Genomic DNA, 12,994 nt, shown 5'->3' with positions numbered 1-12,994 from the left:
TATATCATAGAACACCACATGTGTACTAAGCGAACATCACTAAATTCACAATAGAACATCACTCAACACATTATAGAACATTGTATGTATACTAAGTAAACATCGCTGAATTAACCATAAAACAACACTTAATGTATTATAGAACATCACATATAATACAAAAAAAAAAGATTCATAACAAAGAAAGATTAAAAAATAAAACATGAATAAAAGAAAACATAATTAAAAATTAAAAAAAAAACAAAATCAAAAGAAAAAAAACACGTGAACATCAAAGAAAATAATAACAAAAAAAAAGATAAAATATACAAAACAAAGGATAATATAAAACAAAAAAGAAAAATAAAAATAAAGCACAAAAAAGATAGAAAAAGAATCAAATGGAATATAAAATGAAAAAAAAAGAAAAAAGAAAAAAAATTAAAGAAAAGAAACAAAGAAAACTAACAGCAACGGCGGGAGGGAAAAAGAAAAGAAACATAAAAAGAAAAAAAGAAAAAAAATAAAAAAAGAAAGAAAGAAAAAAGAAAACGTAGTGTCAGGCGCGCGGCAAACATCTGTCACGCGCGCGCGGCAAACAGCAAACATCGTGTGGGAATCATCGGACGACGTCTCCGGTCCGAATGAACAACGGACGGCGTTTCCGGTCGGAATGTTCGGACCGGACGGCGACGGCGACCGGTGCTCCCGTCCCCGGCTAATCCTTCGTCAATAAGAAACAAAACTTTCCCAAACCGGCATTGGGCAGCCGCACTATGGATCGATGAGCGCATGGCCACGCTGCTCACCTTGGACTGGCTTCTTTCCTGCAATTGTTTTAGCTTTCCAGATACTTTTGATTTCTTTCCCCGCTTCTACGATTTTCTATTCGCGACACAAGGAGCGCCCTTTTCCAACTTGGGCACGACAAGGTACAATCCGGACGAACACCAGCAAGTGGCATGAGCAGTATGTATACAAAATTTGCCAGTTGAAGAGTCATACATTCTCTCTATTTAAAACTCTCTTCTATATACAACAGCAATCAATGAATTGCAAAGACAGGCAAAAAATTACAAAAACAAGAGCATAATAAATAACAAAAACCGGAACCTGAATACAGGCATGCACTCACAGAGGCGCTGTCGGCCAAGGCGTGCACCTTTAACCATACAGGGCTCCAAAGCAAGCACAACAATGTAACTCAAAAAGAGAGGAACCAAGCTCACCATATAATCAAGCATGCGCCAACTGGACAACTCTGCTCACTCTTTGCCAATGTGCAATGCAAGCACTCCATCTGGTTTGATCCGTGTGATCGGATCCTCAGGAAATGGCAACCAATGGCAAAACCAAAACAAAATCAAGCAGAACAAGGAACTAAAGAAAAGTTGGTCCTCGGTGGTCATCTTCTACTGGCAAATGAAGCCAGCGCGCTTGCATGAGCTGGTGGAAGGGCACTCAGTATTGGCTGCATTTGCTGGCCATAGACAGATATCAAGTGAGAAACAGCCTTGCCAATATTTGTTTTGACTTCATCGCTCTCATCTGGGGATACCACCACTTGGGCAAAGACATGTATGACATCAGGCACAAGAGGAAGGATCTGCAACAGAAAAAAAAAAGTTAGGTTTGGCCCATGAATATAGACCGATAATGGACATCTGGTTCAAGAATCACCTGGGGATGTGATGATAATAATAAACTGCAGATGCAACCATACACAGTCATTGATTCTTCATGATCTTCTTTTAGTGGCAAAGCTTTGATAAAAACTGGAAGAACCTATAAGAATGCAATCAAACGTTTGTTACACACTTAGACTCTTGAGTCTGAAACATGAAACTGTCCAAACAAACTAAATACAATGTTATTCAAACCTGGTTGAGAGGAATTGACTGAGGCTGCACCATTATCATCCTAGCAATAGCACCAGCAGCATTATCTCTTACTGCATCATCTGATTCTGAGTTACCAAACAAATTATGCAGAGAACGAAGTATATCCCCATAGTATCTGCATAGAGATGAACAAGAACTAGTGAGTAACATAATTACAGTATCAGGTGTTACTCTTTATTTTAGTTATGTAATGGAGACATTGAGAAGTAATCCGTCTGCTGACTATAAAATGGAACAGCATCAAGTATGTCTCATGATTCTTAGCTGCCCCATCCAACACTTCAGAATGCTTTTAAATTTAGGAGCAGTGTTCAAGTTTATTAACAAATCTCATGGCAGGCTATTCACTAGAGGAAAAAAATAGTTTGTTTTTTTGGTCATTTTGAGAAGAACTCTGAAAGACCATCAGGTCCAGATGGTCATGGTTACTTCTAGGGTCCAGCAAAAAAAGAGAACTCAAACAGTATGTGGTTTTGAAGTTGAGGATATGGCAATTGAGAAGCACAGAAAAAGAATATGGTTCTAATTAAACTGCTCTCACTTGCTGACATATATTAATCTAATATATCGAATATGGATAAAGTTAGCATAACACATCCTTTGACCTTGTATCTATATAAGAAAAATGTTGCATTTGAGAAATTAAATTAGTAAACGCAAGTCATTATTTCATCAGCTAGCTTTTCTGATTATAAAGAAAACTTCAAAATACAAGCTTTTTTTCTCAAATGACGCAAGAGAAATGTGTGCCATTTCATCAAGAGTAAGCATACAACATTTTTTTATTAGTGCAGCATACATCTTTTTATTGCTATTGTGCATATAAACTGAATACTACTTTCTTGCATCATCAAATATGGTGATTCTAGAAAAAAAAATACATACTTCAGTGCTGAAGCACCCCCATTCTTGCATATCTCGCCAACACAGAAAGCAGCATTTCTCCTATTAGTAGCATCAGATGATGCAAGCTCTTTCAACACCAAAGGCATTATCTTCTGAAGAATCCAAATGAAACAGTATGAAGTTGAAATGATAAAAATCCATAGACATTCAAGAATGCTAGAAACATACATCAACATAAGCAGATATTGGAGCACCCATTTCCTGAGCAACCTCAGCTAAGGTTGCCACAACCATAGTCTTATCTTGGGGGGGATGGGGAGATTTCTGCATTTATTCCAGGAAGTAGTTTCAAAAGCAAAATACAAGACCACCATGTGTCTCAAAAGTATAGAACTTCCATTGAATAAATTAATCAATTGATGTGGAGGAAATGAGACTATGGAATACGTGCATATAGAGAGGGGAAGGGGAGGTAACCTACAGCAAATTTCATCAATGGATCAAATAATTTTGCAAAGATAGGATCAAAATAAGATCCCATCACTTTTGCAAAAGCAGGCAAAAGATCTGAAACTGCATCCATGAGGACTTCATCATGGTCAATGTCACCATCATCCTCACCATCTGACTCTACTTGCTGACAGCTTGATTCTTGACGTAAAAGAACCAGTGTTACCTCAGCAAGCCTTAGCATGTCTGAAAGAAAGCACAGAAGGGTTAGTCTTTAACAACACAACCTAGTATTTTTTCAGGCCAACCAGCACTGGATAGGCACAGCTTACAAGGCTCAATTGCAGCAAAACCACATTCCTTCACAATGTCTGCTACACTCATGCAAGCTTGTGCAACTACCTCTTTATCATCATCCTCTGTCATAGTCTTGATGTAAATGTTCAGAACAGTATCTGAAAAAATAAATGCAGCATGATTATTTGTTATCAAACAGGCCAAACGAACTTAAAATGCAGTATATCCAGCATTTACCAAGAACATCCTTCTGTTTCTCTAGTACATCCTGCATGGTACAAAAGAAAACATAATTTCATCAAAATTAATCTTTAATCGCCAGAAGGTACGAAGGAAGTAGCATATGAATATTAGCACAACAAAATACTCACAGCATGTGTAGGAGGTATTGCCCTAACAGCAGTTAGAATATCTGCAAGAAGGGTTATCAATGTAACTACTAACAAAGCCATAAAATCACATTTTATGGAACACTATAGAAATAATATACATTACGATATGTTGAAAATATAAACTTACTTATATAGTGATAAATTATGAAATACAGATTTTTCAAATTGATTAACAACATACCATTCTGGATTTTATGCAAAATATTGTTGGAGCAGCACTTTTTTTTTCCCTGTAATTACCATATAAAAATATTTGGCTCCTGCACTACCATTGGGTGAGTTCGTGAGTCTACCTCTACCTAACGTTAAGTTTTGCCATTCCAATATGAAATAAGCTTGCTGGAAACCTCAGTACACAGACAATAGTTATAAAAGTACTTCATTCAAAAGGCCACAAATAACTGGATTATATGCCCCTTTTCATCTTGCATTTCAGTAATTCAGATAGCTAAAGACAACTTCACATAGTGCAGACTGCAGAATATGTTTTAAGAAATTTAATTTCATTCACTAAATATATTTTTTTGTGAGTACTGATTTGATACATTTACAGATTAAGCAATCAACTCTTCTTTTTGTTGAACCATTTAGCCTGACAATGAAATTTCCACAATGCTGACAGTGCATGAACAAGAAGGGAAAGGAATTCCTTGTGAAAATTCATGCATCATCAAAGAGAAATAGGGGGTAAATTACGTTTCAAAGAAATGACTGCCTGCAGCCTGAGATCTTCATGGAAATAACTACTGTGCCTGATCAAAATCTTCAGTGACTCCTCCAGATACCTAGTGTCAGTCAAGGAAGTTTTGAAAGGTGAAACTGTGACTAGAGCAGCTTAGCATTTCTTAAAGGATACGGAGCATAGGCACTCTTTGTGTGTAGTGCGAAAAAACCAATAGCCTGTGTTGCAGCAGCTTTCTCATCTAATACCCCAGTCCTCACACTTATATTTCTAACTCTTGGCTCATCATTAACATCATCATCAGATGAAACACCGCCAAATCCATTTTCAATACTATCGGCATCATCAATGTCCACAGCAGAACCATCATCCAAGTTGCAGGAAGAAAATACGAGAGGGACAACATGAGGAAGATACTGAAATGTGAAACAACATACTTTGGTAAATTTACACATCAATCAGAAATTAAATAAAATTTTAAAGACCCATGTTACCTGTGTAAAACTCTCACCCAAAATTTCAGCAACATTACTAAAAAAACCATGAGTGTACTCTCTGAGTTCACTGTAATCCAATCCAAAACCCTGCAAGTATGAAGAACAAAAAGGTTGCACTCAACGCTGTAAAAGTAACTAAAGTTAATGGAACCACAACTTACAGAAATAGCAGCCTCAATAAAAGGAGGCAATATTGCTTCAATTCTTGCTTTGCCAACTGCCATTGCTACTATCCCAACAACCTCAGTAGCCCTAGCACGTGCACACAGATCTTCGTCATTAATAAGCACCATAAAACCTTTCATCATCTCAAGGACTTTTTCGGCGTATGGGGTAAAAGCCTGCTCTGCAGCAGCAGCCACCGAACCAATTGCAGACTGCAGAAAATATCATCATTGTCAAAATAAAAGATGATTATATGTTAAAATGGTTATCATCGTTCCAATACACAATTTATATAATACTATATATTACTACACACCATGCATGTCTCTTGCAAGTTCCGAGGACTGCTCTGCAAAGACATAACCAATCTGCATATCAAGGGCTCTAGATATGGTAGGATATCTTCACCCATGTCCTCACAGAATGCTGCAAGAGCATAATATGACTTCTCCTGCAAGAACAAATGAATTAATTGATTATATTGCCAAGTTTACCATCCAACCTAAACAATTATGGAAAAGGTTGTTGGCTTGCTGCCCATTTATAGAATCGAAAACATCATCAGCATTTGATGGCTATACCTTAACTTCATCTGATGGGTCTTCAAGAGCATTTAGAATACATGGAAGTACACTCGCATAATGAGATAAAATTTCTGGTTGCAGGTGTTCAGCAAACTGGCCAAGAGCAAAAGATGCAGCACCTCTAACCATTTGTTCTTGGTCCTTTAAAGCTTCCAAAACAATTTTTAGACAATCCTCCAACTTATCTTTCAAATGCTCACAACAACCCTCTGAGATAACACCCAGTGATGTCACGGCAGCCTCACGATACTTCGGATTAATGTGATGAAAGCTCACAGAAGCAAACTCAAGAACTGGTGCAAGAACGTGCCTTGGTAAGTTGATAGCCATTGTATCAATGACTTCGGCAGCAGAACGATCTGCTGCTAAATCAGAATCTTCATCTTCATTAGCTGTTTCCGTAAGCAATGGGCACATAACTTGCAGGATAGGTACAACCAGCTTGTGCTTTTTCAAGAAAGATGCTTTAAATTTTACCAGCCATGAAATTATCTGGATAGCCTGAAACGATCATTTGAAACATCTTAGTAATCTGTAAATAAGTTGGGAGATATATTAGAGGATGTTGAGGCCTGATCAAACCTGCTGCCTTATATTTATTTCCAAATCCTGGTTTGCAGAAACTTCCAGCGAGAATTGCACAATTGACCTCACAGAGTCTCCAAGAAGTGGTGCAGGAGATTCAATTAGTTCGTCAAAAATTTCAAACGCAATGGAAGCAACATCTTCTTCTCCATTAGCAAGACACTGCCTTGATACATTCAAGATACTGGGAACAAAATCCCGAAACATTTTTACCTACAAAATGTACACACATAAGGTTACAAGTTCAAAACATTAGCCAGTGGCAATGTGTCAAACGGTATATCCTGCAAGAACAATCATCAAACATGAAAGTAAATTGCAATTGCAAGAAGATAGTGGAGGATGCAGACAACATTTATACACTAAAAACAAGTGCTCAGAACTCTAGGAAAATTGTATCCACACAGTCAGCAAGGTGAATTGCGTGTAGAAGAACATATTTCATATTTCTGCACTGATTTGGAAAGAATATCATGTGCATACATCATAATAATTAGATACAATTATTTAATGCAATTTGTCCCCAAGCACCAAGAAAATACAAATTAGATAGTGCCCAAAAAAAAACTCAGCTACAATAAGTACTTAAATATGTAGTTCCCCTTTCTCCGGCCGTATAATGATAAATAACTCAATGGGAACTGTACTTATCTCAAGAACGACTTTCATTTCGCATATATGTTCATTTGGATAAGAGATTAGCAATGAGTCAGAGAGTACTGCATACCACCTACATTTCAAATTGTAAGTCATTTTACTTTTGTCCTAAGTCAAACTTGTCTAACATTGAGCAAGTTTATAGAAAATATATTAACATCTACAATATGAAATAAATGCACTATCAAAATATATTTCATGTGGCTGTAAATAAAATAATAATAATCCAAGTAGTAGGGCCATAATTATCATAGAACTACTGCATTCTCAACTCTAATCAACTTTAAAGAAACAAAAAAATTAGAAAAACACAGCTGACAAAAGCAAAACTTACAATGTCACCTCCATCATTGACATATTCTATGAATGATCCAACGGCCCTGTTGCACAGAGAAAAGTAGTTCATTCAGAGAAAAGTTTGGCCAGATAATTTGTTTGCAATGAGCTTTTGGACAAAAGTTAACCATACTTTAGGGCGGCAATTCTGACTCGAGAGCTTGTTTCGTCTTGCAGACATTTCAGTAAAATAGGTTGCAAATTGTTCAGATGAGACTGAAAAGTAGCTCCAATAGTTTCAGTAAGGGAGCTGAAAAGAATCAAAGCCACCTGCAGAAAAAAAAATAATGGCAGCAGAACTTTGAGACACTCAGAATTAGCTTTTTGTTTGCGCAGATAAAGCAGCTGCTGCTTCCTGTACAATCAACCTTTCTTGCAAAACTGTACAAGAAAAACTTTTGATATTAAAATGTTCCCACCAAACAAAATTACAATAGAATACAGGGTTCTAAAATGTTTGCCGCATGCCAGTACAACATGCAATGCTCGGATGAATAATTGATATTAACAAATGCATTATCTGAATGTTAGATCAATTTATTGATGCTAATAACCCAGTTACCCACTGACACAAACATGGAGAAAGGGAAGTGAACAGCAAGTAAAAACTTCACTGAGTACGAACATTGAAGAATGGTATAATGACAAATTAGGTTTCACCTATGCATCAACAGTGTGACTTCCAACTTTTTGTTTGTGTTCCTGACCAGCAGGAAAAAGAATAAAAATGTGTGTTTAAAGGAAACAGATAGGGTTTTACACAGACACAAAATGAGTCAGACCATTTAGCCCTTAACTTCAAGTGATTAGCTGTATCCACATATTTAAGACTTCATAATAGACTAATGTAGTAACGTGCACAACAAGCAATAGTGAAGCCGATATGTTGCTGATATGATGTCAAAATACCAAAAGATACAAATTAATTTTAGCTATTGATGTGGTAAAAATTCAGAAACTCACTACATATAGAAGAAAATGACATGGCAAGTACAACTTTGTTATGTTTAACATCTACTCCTATAATTCATCTAATAGGAAACCACAATGTCATTCTCCTTCAGTATGAATAGTGTGTCTATATTCATCCGCTTGGCAGGAATAAACCCTTCATCAAGATAAACTTACTTCTCTGTGATCTTCTTGTGGACTTTGGCTGCATTGGAAAAGGAAAGGTAACAGCTCTGGCCACTCTCCTGCAGGGATAGCATACTTAGCTATAATGCTCACGACATTTGCACTAGCTCGCCTTACAGGATGACTGCATAAAATGGAAATAGAGACTCTAAGCTCAACAGAAGTACATGTGAACAGAAGTTGTAAGGCAGATCAAAAATAGATGAACAGCACAAAGTTTTATCTGCAACATTTGCACCAACAGATGAGATGTTTTGTGCTGTAACTTGTAACCATGATCTTCATGAAAACTATGTTCTATGGACCTCAGCAGGTACTGATTAGTTTCAAGTTTCAACTGTACTAGGGATGTGCATCTCTTGATTTCAACCTACCAGATTCAGTCATTGGTGGTAAATTAATGCTCGACTCGGATCAATACTCATGCCATGCAAATTTAGAAGTGTGATTTAACAAATTACATGTAAATGTCAAGATGTAACAAAAAGCTTAGTTTTGGAGAAGACATGCTACAGTATTTTTAGAAATTTTGGGTTGAAAAATTGTAATAAGCCATAGGATGTGGGTTTTTTCTTACCATTCTGTATTGGCTCAACGGGACATTTAAATGTGTAGGATGAAATAGAGAACCACACAAGGATTCAATGCCATTGAGTGATGTATGAAGAGTGTTTGTAGAAGCAAAAGTATTCACAATAAAAGATCACAAGACCTTTGTCCTTTGCTTCCACATGGCAACTATTCCATGTTTTAACTCTTTACAAAGGAATTTCTGCAAGAGCTTAAGCTGTGGGCTGTGACCGAAGATGTGCCATGAACAAGAACTGAGCAGATTTAGGTCTAGACCCCAAGTAACCAGAAATGGTAGGTCATAGAATATCCGTATCAGTTACCATAATTCGACCACAGTGCATTATCATGTAACCAATTAAAAAAAGCACGGCCTGGATCAATCAGCTCTAGAGCAACCATGATTAATTTAGCTCAGCAGAAAGTATATTATCATGAGAAGTTGGAATTAATCATCAGCCATGTTATAACATGGATGAGAACATATTGTGCAAATAATCTTTGCAGTACTCATCCAAAATTGGGTGAAGCACAAGCTGAATTTCTCCCCAATTGGAATATAATATATGAGCAATTGCGGTCACAACAGAAGCATCAAAATTCTATGCTGTTTGGGGCCCAAACAGGAAGCTTTACTAAAGCTGGACCTCGACGTCTAAGGGTGAGGGATAGGATGATGTGGGAGGAGTAAAGAAACCTAGTAAAAAGCTCAATTCAATTCTATGATCGGCGCAAACTAATAAGTTGAGAACACACTCAAAGTGTCCTTTAGGCAGCACAAATGCACAATTTAAGTGAATTGAAAGCGCGCAAATTCAGAGGCAGACATGCGCAGAAGGGTTGGTGATAGTTATCTAGCAAAGAACCTGTGGTCGAGTGTGATTGAGTCGATGAGGGCTTGCTTAAGTGATGCCTTGGAGTCCGGGTGAAGCTTGGGCCAGTGGGAGGTGATCTTTTTGCGGAGTAGCACGGCGGCGAGCTGGCGGACGTTTGGGGTCTTGGCCGTGCGGAGATGGTGGACGAGCGCGGGGACCACTTGCGGGTCGCGGGCCAGCCGCCGGATCTGCTCCTCCGCCTGCCGACGCGCGTCGTTGTCCGGCATCAGGAACTGGATCAGCAGCAGCTCCAGCGACTGCGCCATTCCTCCCGCCTGATGCTGATTCTGGCCGCCGCCTGAAGACCTCCTTTTACTGCGATCGGCCGCGCTGGCGGAGGCGGAGGCGGCGGCGGCGGGCTAGGGGGCAGCAAAAACCCTATCGATTTGGAGGCGTGGTGGCTCTGGCTCTGGTGGTGGCGGCGCACGTTGGGGCGCGGCGTCAGGGGTTTAGTAGTAGGAGTAGCATAATTGGGAAATTGCTGTCTTTTCGTGTTTGTTTTTTTATAATATATTTTCCTTTTCGTTATACGAAAATGCTTTTCTTTTTCTTGATCGGTTAAAAATGCTTTTCTGGCCGGAAGGGGAGCAGCTGCACGTCTTTTTTTTTTCTGGCAAAGAGTGCAAAGCCCTGCCAGTCTGCCTCGAGTGGTTGGAATGGGTCTAGCCCAATTGTTTTTTGTTTTTGTTTTTTAGGGGAGGTCTAGCCCAATTGTACCCGTGTCCGTGTGATCGTGGGGACTAGACTCCAGCCCAAATGTTGCCCCCTTCTAAAGGAAGAGAATGTGGGCCTAAACTAAATCCAAGTTGTACTATTGTCTGCATTTCTGAAGAATTTCGTAAACTTTTCTGGTCTATACCTATCTATAAAGAGCTAAAATTTCAATCCAACCAAATCTGTTCGCCCCTTCCGTGAATTACCGATTACTATAAGACTAGGAAAGATAATAGAAAGAAATACAGGGTTCCAGATGTAAAGATATAATAGAGAAAAAAGAAGTTGGAGGACCTTAATAATTTTTAAAATAAATTAGAGATTTTAATGCAAAATGTCTAAATTCAAGTTGGCTTCTTTTTTTACTCAGGCCTTCATTGGGCTGGACCAAGCCCATACAAATATTTTTATTTTTTTTCATTTTTCTCTTTTTTTATAAAAAATAGAGATTTTACAAATTTCACAAAAAATCAAAAAAACATAAAAATTCTAAACCAGTTTTGTTATATTTATAAAGATATGATTTATCCATATATGTTATGAATCTTATTAGATTGTGCTTTAACTATAGATGTATTAAATCATCCTTGCATATGTTGTAAGCATATAGGTTTAGCGATGACCGAGAACTTGTCAGAGGTAGACCCGGAATATGCGGAGGTGGCTAGGAGTACGAGGAGGATGTCCTCGTTGTTGGTGTTTCTAAAGGCTTCACTAACTCTCCGTTGTCTAGTTCTTGCCTAAGGCACGCCCCGGTGGATAACCCCTATTTTTCAACACTTGCTATGTTGTTTGTGCATTGAGTTATGGAGGTTGATATGATGCATCAAAAAGCTACAAAGGTCAATATTGAGTCATAGAAACACATGGGTAGTATAAAAAATGCAAAGTTAGAATATATTTATATCTAAATAATTATGTGTTTTGCAATGGAAGAAAAAATATATTAAGATATATTTTTATTCAATACAGGTTTAATAGGATATTTGTTATTTATTGTCGGCATTAACTTACATTATGAATGTGACTGTCATCATGAAATAATGAAATAAAATAAAAAGCAAAAAATATAAAATACATATGTACCATTCATGCTATCGTTTTGTGTGACTATTTAGTAGTTTTTTCTCCCATTGCGACGCACGGGCATATATTGCTAGTCACCGATAAAAGACGAAAAAAGAATGGGTGAGCCTTACTGAGTTTGGAAAAATATCTACTACTTTTGTGAACATCAACGCTACCATAATAATACGGATTTTTTTCTAATAATGCCTTGTTTGGATTCTAATTCACCTCAATTCTTGTGTGTTAGGATGGATTAAGATAAAGTTTAGTTTAGATTGATGATAATCCAACTATATCTAAATAAATCCTTATTATTTCTTGACTTTCCATTAGAACCCTGTTTTTTTTTCATTTTTGGCAAGATTTTTTTTGAAAGCAAGATTTTTACTTTATTAATTTTGGGGATGTTTGTTTACACCACGAACTTCTAAAGTTATTATAAAACTTTGGGAAGGGATCGATCGATCCAGCCTATTCGCTTGGCTGAAAAGTCAAGGTTGAAAGTATTGTTCGCTAATTTATTGCGAAAGAAAAACACTGTTGAATGTCTTGACAGATTCGGCAAATTAGTTCAAACGATCAAGAGCCATGTGCACCTCTATTACAAGATCGTGGTACATGGACAATGTCAGCCCGAGTAAAATCCATAGATATAAGGAACTTGGCTTCTCTAAACAGAACATCATTAGCTGAAAAATCATAAGAACAAGATTGAAGAGCCTCTACTAGAATTGATGAATTGGTCTCCAAAAGGATCTAGGATATATCATTGGTCTATTACTCATGAAAAGCTGCAAGGCATGCTTGGGCCTCAGCACTGAAAGCATCATACACCACGTTGCTGCACCAGCCATTACAACAATCTCTCTGTGATCTCTCGCAATGAAACCTCATTTACCTTTCTTTTCTCCTTGAGAGTAAGCTCTATCAAAGTTAATCTTCAAGATATGTGGAGACCAAAAAAAATTCCACTTCGTTTCATATTTATTGTCTCGTGTGTATGAATATTATCAAAATATTTTCATACCCTGTACCTTGTACACTATCTCCTCGGTGTGGACATAATTTTGTCTCCAACATTTGCTTTGTTTCATGCATCCCACTAAACCTACAGAAAATCAATTACTAATAATTTTTTTATCCTCTTCTAGAGAAAGATTTTTTATGGCAACCGGTTTTGTAGAGATAAGGTCAATTAGAGACAGGTGAAGCTGCTTCAAGTTCAAAGTCCTCCAACATTTCTTGATAAATTTGCATTT

The 12,994-nt window shown here is 37.5% G+C and overlaps 1 protein-coding gene across 1 annotated transcript; it reads right to left on the bottom strand.

Annotated features, from left to right (window-relative positions):
* LOC8078817 (importin-4) lies at positions 926-10,401 on the bottom strand. The gene is made up of 20 exons (XM_002465473.2): positions 9,945-10,401; positions 8,500-8,632; positions 7,505-7,641; positions 7,370-7,415; positions 6,376-6,591; positions 5,791-6,294; positions 5,526-5,660; positions 5,206-5,421; positions 5,042-5,131; positions 4,722-4,963; positions 4,562-4,650; positions 3,845-3,885; positions 3,711-3,741; positions 3,509-3,631; positions 3,208-3,422; positions 2,955-3,050; positions 2,766-2,878; positions 1,860-1,995; positions 1,660-1,764; positions 926-1,585 (listed from the first exon to the last, which is right to left on the bottom strand). The coding sequence occupies exons 1-20, from the start codon at positions 10,217-10,219 to the stop codon at positions 1,385-1,387; spliced, it is 3,144 nt and encodes a 1,047-aa protein (XP_002465518.1). The 5' UTR covers positions 10,220-10,401; the 3' UTR covers positions 926-1,384.

Source organism: Sorghum bicolor, chromosome 1 (assembly GCF_000003195.3).
Source record: "Sorghum bicolor cultivar BTx623 chromosome 1, Sorghum_bicolor_NCBIv3, whole genome shotgun sequence".
Lineage (NCBI taxonomy): Eukaryota > Viridiplantae > Streptophyta > Magnoliopsida > Poales > Poaceae > Sorghum > Sorghum bicolor.
Note: the sequence above shows the minus strand (reverse complement) of the source record. Positions and strands in the feature narration are given on the sequence as shown.